The sequence below is a fragment of the Nipponia nippon genome, unplaced genomic scaffold (genome assembly GCF_047370975.1).
Source record: "Nipponia nippon isolate SJK-2023a ecotype South Korea unplaced genomic scaffold, ASM4737097v1 scaffold_3, whole genome shotgun sequence".
NCBI lineage: Eukaryota > Metazoa > Chordata > Aves > Pelecaniformes > Threskiornithidae > Nipponia > Nipponia nippon.
Window position 1 is genome coordinate 58,809,181 of NW_028262347.1, and position 16,765 is coordinate 58,825,945.

The 16,765-nt window shown below is 48.1% G+C and overlaps 1 protein-coding gene across 10 annotated transcripts in view; it reads left to right on the plus strand.

Annotated features, from left to right (window-relative positions):
• Positions 1–16,765, plus strand: part of RBFOX2 (RNA binding fox-1 homolog 2) — a 170,915-nt gene continuing 154,150 nt past the window's right edge. For all 10 annotated transcript variants that reach the window (XR_015706266.1, XM_087764329.1, XM_087764318.1 and 7 more), the window contains exon 1: positions 1–476. Coding sequence is in view for 9 of the 10 variants with exons in the window: in XM_087764329.1 (XP_087620455.1) it covers positions 273–476 (204 nt within the window). In the remaining variant the exon portion in view is untranslated. The remainder of the gene's footprint in view (positions 477–16,765) is intronic.

Below are 16,765 nucleotides of genomic sequence, written 5' to 3' on the forward strand. Positions count from 1 at the left end.
GTTGCCGAGCGGGGGTCGCGAGGCTCCGGCGGCCCGGGTGGCGCTTCCGGAGATTGCCGAGAGGCTTCGGCCCCTCCTCAGCCGCCGCCGAGCCCGCGGCCGAGGCGCCCCGGCGGGTCGGAGCCCGCTGCGCCGCTGCTCTGGTCGCGGCGCGGGGCTCGCCCTCCTCCTCCTCCTCCTCCTCCTCCTCCTCCTCCTCCGGCAGCGCCGGGCGTCGCGGTGACAGAGCGGGGCGATCGCGGCGGGGGGCGGCCGGGGCTCCGGCGGCGCGGATGGCGGAGGGCGGCCAGCCCCCGCAGCAGCAGCAGCAGCCACAGCCGCAGCTCCTGGCCGCCGGCGGTGGCGGGGGGGCCGCCGCCCGCGGCGTGAAGCGGGAGCCGGAGCTGGAGCAGCCCATGCCCGGTGGGGACGGCGCCGAGGGCGGCCACAGCAAGCGGCTGCGGACGGAGGCGGAGGCCGACGGCGGCGGCATGCAGGTAGCGGGCAGGGCCGGGCCGGGCGGGCCCTCGCCGGCTCTCCCGCACCGGGGCTCGGCGGGAGGGGGGCGGCCGGGCCGCGTTTTATTTCGGCTTGCGGGATTCAGCGCGCTGCTTGCGGGCGCGGGGCCCTTTCCCCCGCCGGCGCGGCCGGGAGCAGCGGGGGGGAGCGGGTCTCCTGCCCGGGGCTCCCCGGCCCGCGGCGGGCGGCTGCCGGGGCGCAGCCCAGCACGTGGGGCGGCGGCGGCGGCCCTCGGGGAGCCGCCGCTGGGTGCGGGGCCCCGGGCAGCGCCGTCCGCCGCCCGCCGGGGCCGCCTGGGAGGCCGCGGGTGGCGGGGCTGGGCGCGGGGCGCTGGCAGCGCTTTGGGGGCCGGCGGCGGCTCCCCCGCGCCGCCTGGGGCCTCGTAACCCAGCGGGGCCACCCCCGGTGCTGCCTGGGAAGGGGGAAAGGGGCCGTGGGGCGGGCGTCTTCCAGCTCGGCAGAGGGGCTGCCAGCAGGATCTTGCCTTCGTGCCGTCTTCTGCCAGCGCCTTTCGATCGTCCTCAAAACACTGCTCTTCCAGGTGCGTTCGCTTTTGTGTCCGTGGGGCGATGCTGCCAAGGTGTTTCTGCTTTCCTTTGTCTGGGTGTTGTACAGGGCTGTTTTATTATGGCAGTTGCACTGGCCTTTTTTGCTTCCGTTTCTCGCGATGAGCATATCGGAGCTCTTCAGAAGCAGCGCGATTTATTCATCTGATCGTGTTTCTGTTCTTACCTTTGCTTGGGTTGGTGAGCGCTGTTGATAGTTTCCAAGGGGAGCATCCTGTCCTCTCCAGCGCGCTTCTCGTCTGGATGCCAAATGATGGCCAACAATCTTCCCTTTTCATTTCCCAGGCTGTCCCCAGTTTGCGTGCTCAAGATTTATTTTTTTTTTAAATAGCTTGCATCAGGAGGGTTTTGTTTGTGGTTCTGTTTGATGTTCGGCCTTTTGTGGTGGTCTCTCCACCTCACAACGTCACTTTTCTCCCAGTGTGATGGTGTGGGCTGAACATAGGCTGGAGCTTCACACCCGAGTGCTGCTGCTCGTGCTCCCGCAAGGGCTAGCGAAAACCGCGCCGTGCTCTTTTATTCCTTGAAGTAGTATCTTCTCCCACGCGTAGGTGTCAAGTATGACTCAGACAGTGTGTATAATGGCAAGGAGAAAGACGCTCAGCATTGAAGGAGTGCTCGTGCGTTGTGTCTTGCTAGGAATCATGAATGAGTGTGTGAACGTGGTGACATGAAGTTCTTCCAGCTCCTCGGAGTCGAACTGAGGCACAGGTCCTGCGTAGGTACGGGAGATGCACCAGTTTACCTGCAGTTAGTGGTTAAACTCGTTGGTGTTGATGTCAACCAGTGGTAAATCAACTGCAAGGGACTTGAACTGGTTTAACAAAAGAGTCTTAAAGTTTTATTGTTTTTATTGCAAACAGGTACGATTTCTGTATACATAAAAGGCTCTCTATATTTACATCTCTATATTTACACCGAGGAAAGCATTTTGTTATATGTTCATTGAATAGTACAAGATATTAAGATTGCACCATTCAACCATGGGGCTACGACAGCGCGCACGCACAGCAGCGTGTAGTACTGGTGGTAACGGTAGTAGGGATTAATTGTGGATCTTAGCGGAAAGTTGGGTTTTGTTTCCATATCAAACGCTGGCAAACAGCGGAGAAATTAGGTGGAGAAGTGCAACTAGCAGAGTCCAATTTTAAAGTGTGTTTATAGTCAGTACAACTGTTCTTCAGACTGGGACCCCTGTATTGCAGTTACTTGGTATTCTTAGCATAATTTTAATCTTTCCATATGTATATATATGATAAAGATTTTTCAATCTTTCCAGTATAAAAGATGAAAATAAACATATATATGTATGTGTATATATATGTGCACACAGATACCATTATGTCCAGAAGTTTCCCTTGACTTTTTTTACTGTTAAAGAGTGTGGTTTGTTTATTTGGAGAATCTTCTCATGGTTGTAAGCAAGAAATATCAAATTTGAAGCTAAACTTACAAACAATATCAGAGCTAGCAAAAATGTGCTCTTTAATGTTTAGGAAATCCGATATATTTCTACCTAAAAGTCAAAACACAAGACTGCCTTTCATGAGGATTTCTGTTCAGATAGTGTATTCTTTTGAAGTACCTTATTTTAGAATAACGGGTTCTTTTTATTGAATTCTAATGTTTAAGTGTACGTAATGCTTACAAGAGGAATAAAGAGCCTATTCTTTGATTTTTTTTTTTAATTTTTTTTTCTTTTTTTTCCCCCCCTCTCATATGTGCTAGAGGCTTTCTGGAAGCTGGAAATAACACCAGCAACTGTTGTACCTTGTTTTTCCTGTAAATCCTGTCAATTTTCTGCTTCCTGTTCCAGAGCCACAGGCTTTTGCTGTGTAAACTTGGTGACCTCATGTCTCTGGGCTGATAGCGAGGAATCCCAGGGTGCCACACTTGCCACGGTTTCTTCTTTGCATAACCCCTACCTACTGATGGTTCAGGATATGAACACGGCTTGTAATGCTGAAATAAATCATTTAGCTATTAGAAATTACTAATGCAACTGTAAAACTAATAGCTTTTTTTGGGGGTCTGTTAACATGAAATATAAAAACTAGCCTGTAGGAAGATAAGATAGTAGCTAGTTATTAAGAACTTGGGGCAAAGTGTGCCTTAAAGCTTAAAGCAGCCCTTAAATTTACTGGGCTTCTTGTTTTCTGCTGTCTCAGGCCAGCATGCTCAGACAGCTTATGCAGTTAGGGTTTCATTATCTAATCCATCTCCGATCAAGCCGGATAAATGGTGTTTGGCCAGTGCTGATCTTGTTAGGAGACTGGTATAAAGCTGCTTGAGTTGGGATTGGGACAAATCGGATCATGGCTGCTATCTGCTTCTGGGATATATTTCAGTTAATCATGGCATGGGAGGAAAAAGTCCAGCACAAACTGCTGCTTTTAGCTCTCTCTGGTCCATAAGTGGCAAAAATCAAACGCCACCAGCCAGGAATGTCTCCTGGAAGTATTTGGATATGTTTGTAAGCTTTGGAAGTGAAGAGCCCTGAAGGTACTGCTGCTTTTTAACTGTATAAATACTAGTTAGGAACTAGCTTGCTGTCTGTTTGCTGGCTTGGATGAGTTGAATCATTTGGATCCACTTGCTGAGCCGGGTAAAAATAGTCCCTAACAGAGGGGAGGGGAAAAAAAAAAAAAAAAAAAAGGAAAGTTATATTGGCTTAAGTCACTTGTGAAACTGCACTGAAATGCAGTTGTTGATGCAGCTGTATTTGCTGCTTGTCAGAAGAGGTTGACTGCTGCACAGATGGAAGAGAAAGTACCCTTGCAATAATCTCTCTCCTCCTCCGTTCCTCGCATGACGAAAGACGAGAAATGTTGTGACTAGCTGGGAAGTGTCCCTTCTTTCTCTTCGGAGCTGCAGACAAGGGTGTAATGCCAGGGTGCTGTGTTGTCTTTCCCGTCGAGGTGCTAGAGGTGTACCAGCCAGCTTACGCTGCTGAAGAAAGTTATTAAAATACCTTCTGGTTGCTTTGCATGGGGCTAAATGAGTTAATCAACTCCTCATTTGGTCCCCAAGATGAATTTTGGTTTAGCTTTTTTTATGGGGTCTAGGCTGGTTAGTGAATTAAAATTATACCTAGGGGTAATATGTGGTTGGAATTAGATGCAAGGTGTGAACAGAGCTGATCCTTGTTCCACTTTGACAAATGCCTTGTGTGCTCAGCATCCCTGTGTCTTTGGGGGAATTACTCTTCTGCAGCCATGAGCACGGCCCGCTACTCAGGGAAGACAGTTAATGCAGCTGTGGTCTATGCTTTGTCCGGTCCACCTAAGCTTCTGGTGGCAGCGGTGAGTGGTGACTTTGTGTTGTCATTCAGGCATGTTTGCATAGAGTTCATAAAGATGATTAGTGGTGTTGAGATCAGTCCCCTGTGACTAAATAATGACGTAATAGGTGATACGTCTTCGCTCCGCAAGAAAGTCTGCGGTTTCTCTTCCTGCCGCGAGCCAGAAGATGGTCTGTAATACCCTCTACCAGCTTGACTCCTTCCAGCACGAAGACTGGAAACCTTGAACAGCAGCGTGCTGCAGAAAGGAGAGCGCGGGGATGTTGCTGGTGATTCATGACAACTAGTGTCCGTGTTCAAACTATGGCCCGTTCGTGGTGCTCCAGAGGAGGGCAAGAAATCATTCTGCTGATAATTCCCAAAGACAGGTTTGGGTTTTACAAGTAAGAGGGCTGACTGGGACTGCGACTGAGCAGGGGCCAGTGAATAACAGCTTTTGTGCTGTGGGAGACCCTGTGGAAATCTGTATTTTTAAATCTTACAGAAGAGAACATCTAGTTCCAGTAAATCGTGGAAAAGCTGTGTAATCAGGTTAGCTTTTTTCCTCCCTCTTATTATTCATGGCATGGCTGTCTTCATAAAGAGATGCAGAGCAATACAGGGGATACAAGATATTCTAGAGAAGAAGTGAAGTTCCAATTTTTAGAAGCTGACCCCTGCCTTGGATCCCAGATGAGGTTTTCTGGGATGCTGTTTGGACAGACTATTGCTGATGTGATGAGACATAATGAATCACCTTTAAGTTTGTTGTTATTTCTCTGTTTGCTTTTGTCCTTTGGTTTTTTAAAATATTTGAGTGTTATGAGTTAGACCTGACACAGTCTGGGAAGACTTAGAAAATCTCCAGTTCAAAGAAAACGTTTGGCAAACAGACTGAAAGTTGGGATTTTAGAGATGTTGAGAGCACTTTAATGTTGGCTCTTTTCTTGCCATATTCAGGAAAATGGAAAGCCCAAGTGAAGTATTCTGGATGCTTTAGTACCCCTCCAGGCTCTGTCGGTATTTCTCTTTGGATTTCAGAGGTTTGTGTTTAAAGGTGATGGCTGAGGTTCTGAGGCTGGAAGCCGAACAGAGGTCTGGCTCTGCTGGAGATGGTTTCCTTCTGTGTATGTGTACTAGCTGTAGACATACGCTTTTTATTTTTCCTTTTCAGAATTCCCATTTAGAAACACGAGCGTGCTGGCATTTTGCAGAAAGCCTGGGTTCTCCCTTGCGTTTTGAAAAGGTTGCCCACCTAGCTGAGTTTGGAGCAGCGTGCCTCTCTCCCAGGCACGTCCTGTGAAATACCCTCTGTCGGCTTTTCCTCCCAATGACCTAGCAAGCAGGGCTCCCACCTTGCCCTTCTGCATCGGGGGTCCATGCCTCTGTTTTCAAAACTGTCTCAAAGAAGTGCTGATCACTGAAGCAGCAGCAGCTGTGTTGCTGTGCTGGCTTTGTGCTTTATTGTGGCTGCACCGAGGGCTTTCAGCGACTCTGCTACAGCGGGGCTGGTGGCAGCAGGAATACCAGAATGCAGGAGATGTAAAGGAGGCAGCAGTAAAATAAAAAAAATAAAAAAAAAAAACCAAAACAAACCAACTGCTTCATTTGCACTAGTGGTAGGGAAGCCAAACTGAAGTCGAGGTGGATCTGAACGGGATTCTGTGTGTGGTCCTCAGCCCCCTGGAGACTGCTGCTGAAGGACGTACCCCTGTTAGCTTGGAAAAATAAAGCCTATTGCTAGCAGCCTTTGGTTTGCTGCACAGGAGCCTCTGCCCCTTTGGAAAATGTTAGGGGTCGCATGGATTGAAGATGTTTTAAAACTATCACTACGCTGCTGTCTTTTCTCGTGGTGTGGGGCAAACCTTAGTTTTCATACGAAGCGTAAGAGGAGGGCAGGTGTTTTGGTTGGCTGGAAACCTCTATTTAATTTGCACATTTCTGATACTGCTTGACCTTCTGTGTGTGTGTGCTTTTGAAATGTGGTGGCTGAGGGATCAGAGGAACATCCAGAAGCGAAGTGAGAGAAGCAATTAGAGGTAACAAGTTCCAGTTCATTGAAGCATTCTGTTGATCTGCATTTTACAGTGGTATTGAGTGGACACTGGAGTGTAGCTGTCATGAGATAATCCCGATGTTTAGGGATTAGAGCCGCTTGACTGCATTTTGGGCCTTAACTCCCTTTGCTCTCCAGTAAATTTAATTTTGCCATCAATCTTTTCTAAATTGAGGAAAGTGCTAGTTTGAAAGGTGTGTATGTATTTTCCCCAGCACGCTTCCCCTTCCCTCCGCTTCACTTTCCTGAGCGCACCTCTTTTTTTCCAGGTGGAATTAGAGATGTTGTAGGAGCCAAGCCCAACGATGGCAGGGGCTGTACGAAACAGCCCTCACCCAGGCCTGGACCACGCCACCGTCCTGACCCGCGGTGCTCCGTGTCGGGGCTCTGCTGGGCTGTCCTGCTGAGCCGTGCCAGGGCACCTCTCCCGCAGGAAAGCTTTGCTGTCTGCTGGCCTTTGCTGAGAAGGGCCCGTCGTAGGTTGAGGTTTCCAACCTGCGTTCTCGGTTCTGGAGTATTTCCAGGGTGTTTGGGAAGAGACTTGTGAACTGTTCCTGTCTCTCTCTCTCTTTTGGCTTGTCAGGTGTACGTATGGCATCTATCGAAACCGTCCCTAGCAGCTCTCTTGCTGGACTGAAGGAAATGGGACACTAACTCCTTAGCAGTGATATGATATATTTAAGTAGCCGCAAAGTAGCAAAGGTTGTATACAAAAGCCCCCTTGTTTAATGAGGCGGAACAGCTGAACTTGAGCTGGATCCAGCATCTCTTTGGGCAGAGCAGGAAACTTCGGCAATTTCTGCCAGCTCAGTTGGTGCGACATTGGTGTTCAGTCAGCTGTACCATTGCCACCTCCTAACCTTTGGAGCGTGGGCAGAGTGTTCTTGTGATTCATACTGATTAGAAACCAGGTTATGGGATCTTTTACTTGCATCTCTTGGGTAGGACACTGGGATTTGGTCGGGCATGTTTTTGAAGTGGCTCTGCGTTCCCCGGGCTGTTGCTTATGTTTGCCTTCGTCTAGGAGAGTTTATTGTGAGAGAAGATCGGATGCTTGCTTCAAAGACTGTGGGCTAGAAGCAATTGTTGCCTTTTCTGTACGCCTTTCTTGGGTTTTATCTGCTCATAATTGCCTCAGCAATAATGCAACTATTAGCGTAGAGATAGGGAAGAGCCTGCACCATTTAAGGGGGGGGAAAAAAAAAAACCCAACATGTCAGCACTTTTTACCCTCTGGCTGTACGCAGCTAAATTTCCTTTAATAGAGAGGCTGAAGAAGCAACCTTATGTGGCATTTCTGTGTGTTGCAAATATCAAAATATTCTCTCCAGAGGCCTTTGAGGCCCTGGCGTCTGGATCCAGCTCAGGTTTCTTCAAGGGAGTGGAGCATGCTCTTTTAACTGAGGCTTTCTGCACAGCTTTTCCCCTGCGATTTCTGTAGGAGATTCCTGCAGACACTTGGGGTGGTCGTCACCGTTGGGGGTGATGCCCAGGAAGAAAATCCCACCAAGGCGTCACTTAAAAGCCTTGATTTTAGTGCTGCGTGGGCTGAGGAGAGGCTGTAGCTGGAATCCTAGGCCTATAATTTGCTGCTTGCGGTTGCCATTCCCTTACCCGGAGGGGGCTGGGAAAGTTGCCTTTCCTCCAGCCTGCTTGCCCTCGTGGGCGGGCGAGGCGGGGGAAGGCTGGGCTCTGCCCTGCCGCAGGGCTGGGCACCTTCTCCCCTGGGCCCCGGCTCTGCAGGCAGCGTAGCCAGGCGTGGCTCTTGGAGCAGCCGCTGCGAGACGGTGCTTCTGAGCCATCTCTGCCCGGCTTTTTGGTTTTTATTCTGTTCTGTGGCTTTGCTTCCTTTTTGTGGGAAGAAGAAATGAGGGGAAGTGTGCGCATTAAAGGGCTTCTCCGTTACCCTTCGTACTCTGCTGTCCTGGAGAAAAGGTCCATCAGAGGCCTCTTCCCTGTCCTTGTTTCATGTTAAAAGCCCTGTGTAGCCTTGGAGCAAAGCTGGACCAGGATGGAGTATGTTTGGTAGGTGCTTCTCCTTGCCTGTAGGCACTAGCTCTTCTTGAAGCTCAACTTTGGAGAGACCTAGGGTGGTTCCTGGAATTAAAGACCACTCTCTCGAAGTGATGCTGCTTCTGTTTCCACTCGTGGGACCAGCCACACAACCTGGGGAGATCCAAAATGTTTATTCAGGGAAGGAAACGAAACCTAGGCTGTGGTGTTGCCACAGCAGATTGAACCGTGGGGCATACTGAAGGAGGTGGAAGCTGGCAGCGTGGTGTGGGCAGATGTCCTGGGGCTGGTGGGATGTACGAGAGCGGGAAGCAGGAGTTTGCGTGATGTCGGCCTCAGGAATGATCCAGATTATGGAGGAAACTGAGGCAGTAAAGTGTACCTATGACTTCTGGTTTGACAAGATCTGATTGTCCCTTGGGCAGTATGCAGGAGAAGTCAGTTGGCTTCTGACGTTCCTGCCTGTCCTGTTTGTGTTGACCAGGAGTGGAAGTTGAAATGTGTGAAAACGCAGAATGCCTTCAATGCTCCAGTTTTAGGAAAAGGTGTGTTATGCTACGGCGGTGCTGTGGGAGCTGGTGTTTGTCCTGGGTGGTCTGAAGCTGCTGGGTGCCGTCTCCTCAGTGCACAGGGGTGAGGAGACAGAGAACGTGCCAGAGTGAGAACCAGTGCTGCAGCGGGCTGTGACTGGGGGAGGTTTAATCCATGGTACATCCAGCATGGCAGGGGCCGGAGCTCATACCCGGCAAGTACCCAGCAGGAGGATGTGACAAGAAGGCACCGTGTGAGGTCTTAATTATGTGGTTGTACATTTGATGTTTTTAGAGATGACTTCATCTCCGTAAGTGCATCAAATGGATAACGCTCACTGAGGCGCTATTAAATCTAGCGGGAGTTTTGTTATCAGTTAAACTGGGCGTGAGGTCAGGCTTTGGACTGAGAACTATTCAATATTTCATTTCTTCCTTTTCATCTCATGTGTGACCCCAAACTGAATTTACTGCAGGTAGTCTAAACCTTGCACTGCATACAGAACTATTAATTTTTAATGGTCTCTTCTACAGTACTCACCACTGTAGTGTGGGTGCTTCACAGATATTAATGATCTTATTTTTGCAGTTTTCCTGAGAGGCAGAAAAGGTATATTACCTCTTATTATAGAAATGGGGAATTGAGGTACTGGTAATAAGACCAGTTTTGCAAAAATCCCATTGACGCTTGCAACCTGATTTATTTTTTATTGTAGCTGGTGGGGTTTTGGTAATGTTTAAATCCTTGCTCTACAGCTCTCTACAACTTCCACTGTACATATGAATACCTACCACTTCCACAGGCTGATCCGTAAGTGTGTCATGTTGGGCAAATGTAAAGTGATGTTGTCTTCATCTAAAAAAAACAGCAGAAAAGCTTGAATTAAGTAACTTGGTCACCATCGTAGCAAAACTTTACTTGGAAGATGAGGTTTGAAATCTAACTTTTTAAGTAGAAGGGATATTGCTCATCTTCAACTACAAACCCACATACCTTTTGGTTTCTGCAGCTGTTCTTCCTGCTCAGAACGCAGCGCTTCCTAGGCTTGAATGAAGCGTGAGTCAGGAAAAAGTAGCACATAAACCTCATTTGTTGTAACATTGCTGCACATGAGGAAACAGAATGGAAGTTGCATGGGTAGCTGTAACTGATGTTTTTTAATCCACAGCCCTTGACTTTTGCAATTGAAAAGCTATTTTAGGAGAGAATGTAGCTACCTTGCCTTTTGAGTTAAAAGCATGTTTTGGTCTGTTAGCAAGCAGAAAGCTGCTGTGTGGACAGGAAAGGCAGGAACCGGCTCCCGACCCGCTCCCTGTGTTGGCTGCGTGGGGGACCAGCAGCTCTCCCCCTTCCTGGGGACACAGGTCTTAGCGTGGGCACTCGTGGGGTTAGTGGGGAGGAGAGGGAGGCAAGCTAAGATACACTTTGCTGGGGAGGCTTTGTGACACCTTTGGGCTGCAAAACAATCCTTGGGATTCAAGTGTCTTGGCTGAGAAGTACTTGGGTGATCCGGGACTTGGTATCTCCTTCCTTTTGGTTGTTGAATAACGTGTCCCTGATGCATACCATCACTGCCTGCTTTTTATTGCTTCTCCATGGATGTTCGGTTCTGGTCTCTTCTTCTTAGCTGAGCACAGCACTGAGAAAAGAGGGGACCAGAAACATGCTGTATGGCTGGGCCTCTGTCATCTGCAGAGAGCCCTGGAGAACAAGACTAGGATTTTGGACTGGGTGCCCTGTCTTGTTGCCAGGATTGTCAGACTATGACACTGGAAGTAGTATAAAGCTGTAGGGGAGGAAAATAACACTCCATCCCACTGTGTTTTCCCAAGAGGAGATAAAGACCAACCTGTCAATGCCGCCTTTGTGCCTTGGCGTGTGTTCTAGGGACTCTTGTTGCCTTGAAGCGAGGGGAGGAGATGAGGCTGGAGGCCTCTTCAGTGCTCACATGAATCTACTGGAGACCTGGCATCTGCTGGATCTAGCAGCTTTTTCTCAATATGACCTTTATACCTAAGCACTTCTTGGAAACTTATGACTTGCTGGGCTAGTTAGATTTCCCTAAGAGTGGTGGTCTGCATGCCAAGTGCCTCATGTTGTGAGAGCTGGGCTGAGAGGTCACAGTCACAAACAGCGGAGGCAAGGCCATCGTTTGCCAGGGTGGGATGGTGGTAGCAGCATTTGTGCACAATGCTGTCTGTGTGATGGTTGCACGTCAACCATGGGCTGGAGAAAGCTTTAGAGAAGAGGAGAAGGGGAAGAAAAAAGGAAATGGACCAACTGTGGACTTTGATTTTCAAATAAAGAGGGTTGCAGTGGGACTTAACTCTTTTTAGTGTTTCCATCTGTCTGTCCCTTCTTCCAGTGTCCACTTCTGACCTGTGAGTTAGTCTTGTCTAAGAACTGGACTGTTGCGGTGGACTTGGATGCGGTGAATGAGGCTGAGACTGGCATTTGAGTATATGTTGTCTGACCAATTATCTATGTGTCTATATATATGTCTGTGTGTGGCTATGCCAGGAAATTGAAATGATGCTTGTAATTAGGTCTGGTTTTTTTGTGTGTGCCTCTGCTCACTGATTGCATCCTTCCAGAAAAGACTTGCTGCATTTCACCATCTTGCCCGATCTCTTCTGTCTTCTTTCAACAGGAACATCATAGTCAGTGCCAAATACTGCAGATTCAGAAAAATAACTTTTCTCTGTTGATAAATCACAAATTAGCACGACTAAGAATTCTTGATGCTTCATGTTCTGTCCTGAAACCTCTCTATCTATGGGGCTGAGAACATACCTGAGCGGATCTCTTTCAGCCAGACTGTGACCGATGTATAGGTTTTCCTGGGGATGGGTGTTTCCCATGGGAAAGGTGTTGACTAGAATGGATGGAGGTGCTGTCATACTTTCTTTGTGTGTCTCTTCCTCCTATTATTCAATGCTTAAAGGGGTGAGTAAGGATTCCTCCTCGGCTGGTCAATGAGTTGGTGTTTTCATCTTGAGGGGTACCAGGTATTCATGACTGCTTTGCATGCCAGGAGGAGCATGGGTTGGATTCACAGCTTGGACCACGACTGCTTTAAGGACTAGGAATTTTTTGATGAGTGATTACACTTAACTCTGGGCTGTTAGTTGATGGATGTAGATGGAGCATGTCCATGTTGCTTGGGAAGGTTTCCTTAAATAGGCATGACCTTTCCAGTGAAAACAGGAAGATCGTTTTTGCGTTGTGTTGTTTTTTTTTCTTTTCTTTTTTTTTTTTTTTTTTTTGAGCTTGGCACTTGTTTCATTTTCGGAACTGAGGATCACTGCAGGCATTTACCATAGAAGTAGCTTACAGTCTTGGTAGCTTTGTGGGGCAGGGTTTGGCAGCTCTGTTGGAGTTTGATAGGGAGATTGGCTTGCTTTGCAGTGCAGCATTTGATATAGCATTTGTTCATCCTTTCTGTATTTGTTCCATCCTTTTGTACCAGCCACTGTTTTTCACCTTTGATGATCTGGTTCTCCTTCTATATCATGCCAGCATCTGAAAATCTGAGGCGTCTCTATGTATAGGAAAAAGACTAGCCAGTCTGTATATTTTAACATGTAGATGGGGAATGGATGGTGCTTCACTAGGTCTGGTTCATTCTATGATAAAAACGTTCCTGTTTCTGTCAGGTTTTAGTATTTGTTGGTGTGAGGGTTGCAGGCAAACTGGGGAGAGTGGTCCTGTCCCCTCAGAACGAGGAACCCTCTGGCTACAATGTGAACGTGGTGACAGTCTGCCTGAAGTAGTGCCTGTCCCTGACCATCCTTGGGAGGTGTAGCAGGAGATGGGTGGTTTTGACTCCTGTGTGCACTGAAATTTTCCAAGGTGCCTGGTCTCAGCTATTTTGCCACTGTTGCTGACAAGGCATTAGCAAGCTCCTCTACGAACTCTGTAGTCTGTGTTTGCCTCTAAATAAGCATAAAATCTCCATGCCTGGGCTCCCATATCTATTGTAAAGTATTATGTGGGGTTGCTTCTCTTGGACTTGATGCTTGATAAAGAGATGATGCAAATACTCTGGAAAAGGTGTAGTACAGTGGACAAACTGACCAGCCTTGATGGCACAGCAGCATCAAGTGTTTTGTTTGGCTTGTGTGGCTTACTTGATCCTCAGGGTTAGTCTGAAATACAATTTATATGTCCATTCTCCTGAGCAGTTTCTTATTCTAGGTCAGCAATTTCTTGATGCCTGAATTCTTGGGAGTTTTCAGTTAAGGTTCACAGGTTTGTAGATCTGTCTGGTTGGTTCTGGGATTAGCAATTTTTACTTTAGTTTCCAGAATAGGATTTTAAAGACAATCCCTAAATCTCTGGGCCCTTTGGGCAGGAGTAAACATGTGGCATTGTTCCCCTTCCAAGGGTGAATTCCTACAATTGTAAGGCTTTCTCTGCCGCTGACTTCTTGGGCAGGATTTTGATGATGAATACAGTCACACTAAGTAGTGGAGAACTTCTTAATAGGTCATTTCTCAACTTTAATTCCTAGGTGAATATTTTTCTGTCTTGTATGGATTTTCCTGGGGTGTGAAAGCTGTTGGATGGTTAGCTTCACTTTCTGGACAATCTGCTTATCTACTGATGGTTACTGCCTATGCTTGTCATGGAGGCAACTATCTCCATGAAGTTGCTAGTAAAAATTGCAATGAATTTTGTATGGGCTGTGTTCGAACAAATGCACTGTGGAAATATGATTGCAGTGGGAAGGGAGGGCAGAGGATGGTACCACTCATCTCCCGAAGGCGGCTCTGTTCCAGCAGAGCTAGGGAAGGTGGTGCTGCCTTCCCTGGTGACTCGAGGGAGACTTGCACCTCTGGCTACTGTTAAATTAGCCCTGGGTTGGAGTTGCTGGAGGTGCGTCTTGTCAGATGCTAATTCAGCATGTTATAGGTGAAGCTAATTGGCAGGGTAGAAAAAAAACGATGTGCCTGTAGGAGACTTTCTTCTTACCTGGAAGAGCTTAAGCAGGAAAAATGTAAAATGTCTGGTAGGAAAATTTCCTCTTCCTTGCATGGTTAGCAGCGATAACCAAAAGTGAATTATACAATGCTGTGTTCAGAGCCCTCTGATAGTATTGTCCTGGCTTCTGCTTCTGTTTACAGATTTCCCATGTAGCTGAATTAAATTAACAAGACTGGTCAATTCATTGCTGCTGTATTTAACCCCCTGGGCAGCAATGAATCTGGCAAGGATGGAGCATCATTTTCACATGCTGCTTGGAAAGGATATACAGCAAAATGAAGTAGTGTTATTGCTTGGTGGAGAGGTTCGTAGTCACAGCTCAGATGTCAGACGAAGGGAATAGAGAAGGTTCCCAGAAGTCCTTTTCCACCACAACTTCCAGTGTGGCTCAGCCACTCGAGTGAGTTAGGTAGCATGAGCTTTTGTGTCGTGCATGGGCTAGCCAGAGACTAATGTATCCACAGAGTTTGTTCAAGGCAGATAGCATTACAGGAATCAAAACAGATCACTTGGTTCCTGTTCATAGACTTAATCCTTTGTTTTTAGCAGTTAAATATCCCTGTATTCTTTAGCCTAGCCTCCATTATCATGGATTTGAACCCTTCTTAAATCCTAACGCATGTAATTGCATAGCATTCATGTTCGGAAGAAAAGCGTGGTGCAAGGTAATACACAGAGGAATGAAACAACTCCACCAGGTCACCTGTGGAGGAGTAGAAATCTCAGAGCACTGAGTTCAGTGGGCCATCCTTCCTCCTCTAGTTCGAACTGGGTGGGCTCCTCGCTTAATTGCTGCCCACTCCGTCTAAGGATGGTCCTTGGAGGGTGTTGGGAACGCATGGTGAGCTGCACACTGCTACCATCTTGTGCTCCATCAGCTTGCTGTGTTAACAGTAGGTACACTCTGCAGCATTTTAACTACAGCATCTTTCCCTAGCACCAAAATTCACTTAAAATTAAATACGTACATGGATCTGCATCCTGTTGTTAGAGATGTTTCGTATGTTCTTTAGGCTTGTGCAAAATAAGTGGTATGGTGGAAAAGGTTGTACAGATTTCCCTTCTCTTTTTTTTTTTTTTTAATGCCCTCTCCCATGAGTCTGCATAGCTTGTGAGACTGGGATGATACCATGTGCTTAGTCTTGCAGCTGATCTGGAAATCTGGGCTTCCCCATGCCATGCTTGCTTTTCTTGTCTGTTTTCTTCAAGTTTTTTATGTGGAGTTTACAGATATTGGTGCAGTTGCATAGCAGAAAGTGTCCCTTTGTAGCAGTTGATGAGTGGATGAGAAACAGCTGATTAAGCCAAACCTTCAAAAGGCTTTTGAAAAAAGAAATAGTAGTATTAAATTTATGCTTTGCAAATATTGTATCGGTACTACTGGGTTAAGCAGTGTTAGGCCACCTGTTGTGGGTTGGTCTGATTGAGAACACCCCTTGGCTCTGGGCTGCCGAGGGCTTGTGTCTGTGGGGTACCTACAGTAGGCACAGCCACTGTGTAGTGACTCCCTGTGTTGAGATGCATGGTGTGAAACCTTACCTCCAGGCTAAGCTGATCTGATGGTAAACAGCTGCTGAAGGAAGTGATCCTTTCCCTCTGCTCTCCATTTGGCTCCGAGTTTCTTTTTCGTTATCTCATAGAAAATGAGTGATGCCAGAGAGGATTTTATCACTAAATCCAGCTGACTCCACTGTGGTGGATGTCAGTCTGTCTGCTAGGTCGTGTTTAGAAAGGGGATGGCTTGTGAACCCACTGTTTGGGGAAGAGTGCAGGACCATGCCTTTTGGATCCCGCCAGGTGTTTGAGTAGTTTATCCGTAATGCACGACTTTGATTTCGGTGTGCTCCAACTGCATCTTCCACGGTAGTTCAAAGTGATCTGCAGATTAGCCTGAGGTACCACAGGCCTGACCTCTGTGCCATGGTGCTGGGAGCAAGGGACACGGGGCACCAGCAGCTGCCTGGGGCGTCGGGGTGTCCTGGGGGGCTGTGGCGTGCTGGAAGGGTGCAGGTGCCAGGAATGCCACCTGCCTGTGGGTGCCGTTGGGAGGAGGAGAGATGCTTGTAGTAGCTGAGACCATGACAGGTAGCCCCAGATGTTGAGGGGCTAAAGTAAAGCAGTAAGTCAGCAGGATTTTTCTGCGTATGTGCACAGCAACAATGGCAAAACTTTTCTCCTTAATGCTGTTTGGGTTTTTTTTGTTTTGTTTTTTTTTTTTTTTAACCCAGCAACTGCATGTTGACTTTCTGGAGCCTGGGAGACTCAGGGAATGACCTGAGAGGAGAGACTGGTAGTGTTGTAGAAAGAAAAGCTGTTGAAGAAGCTGGGTTGCCTCTGCTGTCCCTTTGAGAGGGAAGGTAGTGTTGAGTGCTTGCTGTGCCCGCCTCTCCGGTGCCGAGAGCAGCAGCATGTAGGTTGACGTGGCATGCTGTACCCACAGCGCAGCTGCACGTTGCTTCTGTCACCTGGGCAGCATCTGTAGCTCTCGCAAGGAGAGCCCTTTGCATGTTTAGTACCACCACGCTTCCGTCGACCTCTCTTATACCCGCGCTGCTTTAGGAGCAAGCGGGTTGTCCTCTCCTCCTGCAGAGGAGGGGGATAAATGTTTGTTCATCTGTGGTTTCTCCAATTAACCACGTTTTCAACTCTGCCTTTGTAGCTGATGGCAGGCTCTCCTTCCCCTCGGCGCGCGTCCGCAATGCATTCATGTGCCGGCACGCGCGCGCTGCCCTTGAAAACAGACCAAACTTACTAAAATCATTGCTAGTTGCCATGGCAGCTGTTGTTGCTGTGGGCTAATAGGGAAGGCAATTACTGCTGCGTGCTGGGGAGCGT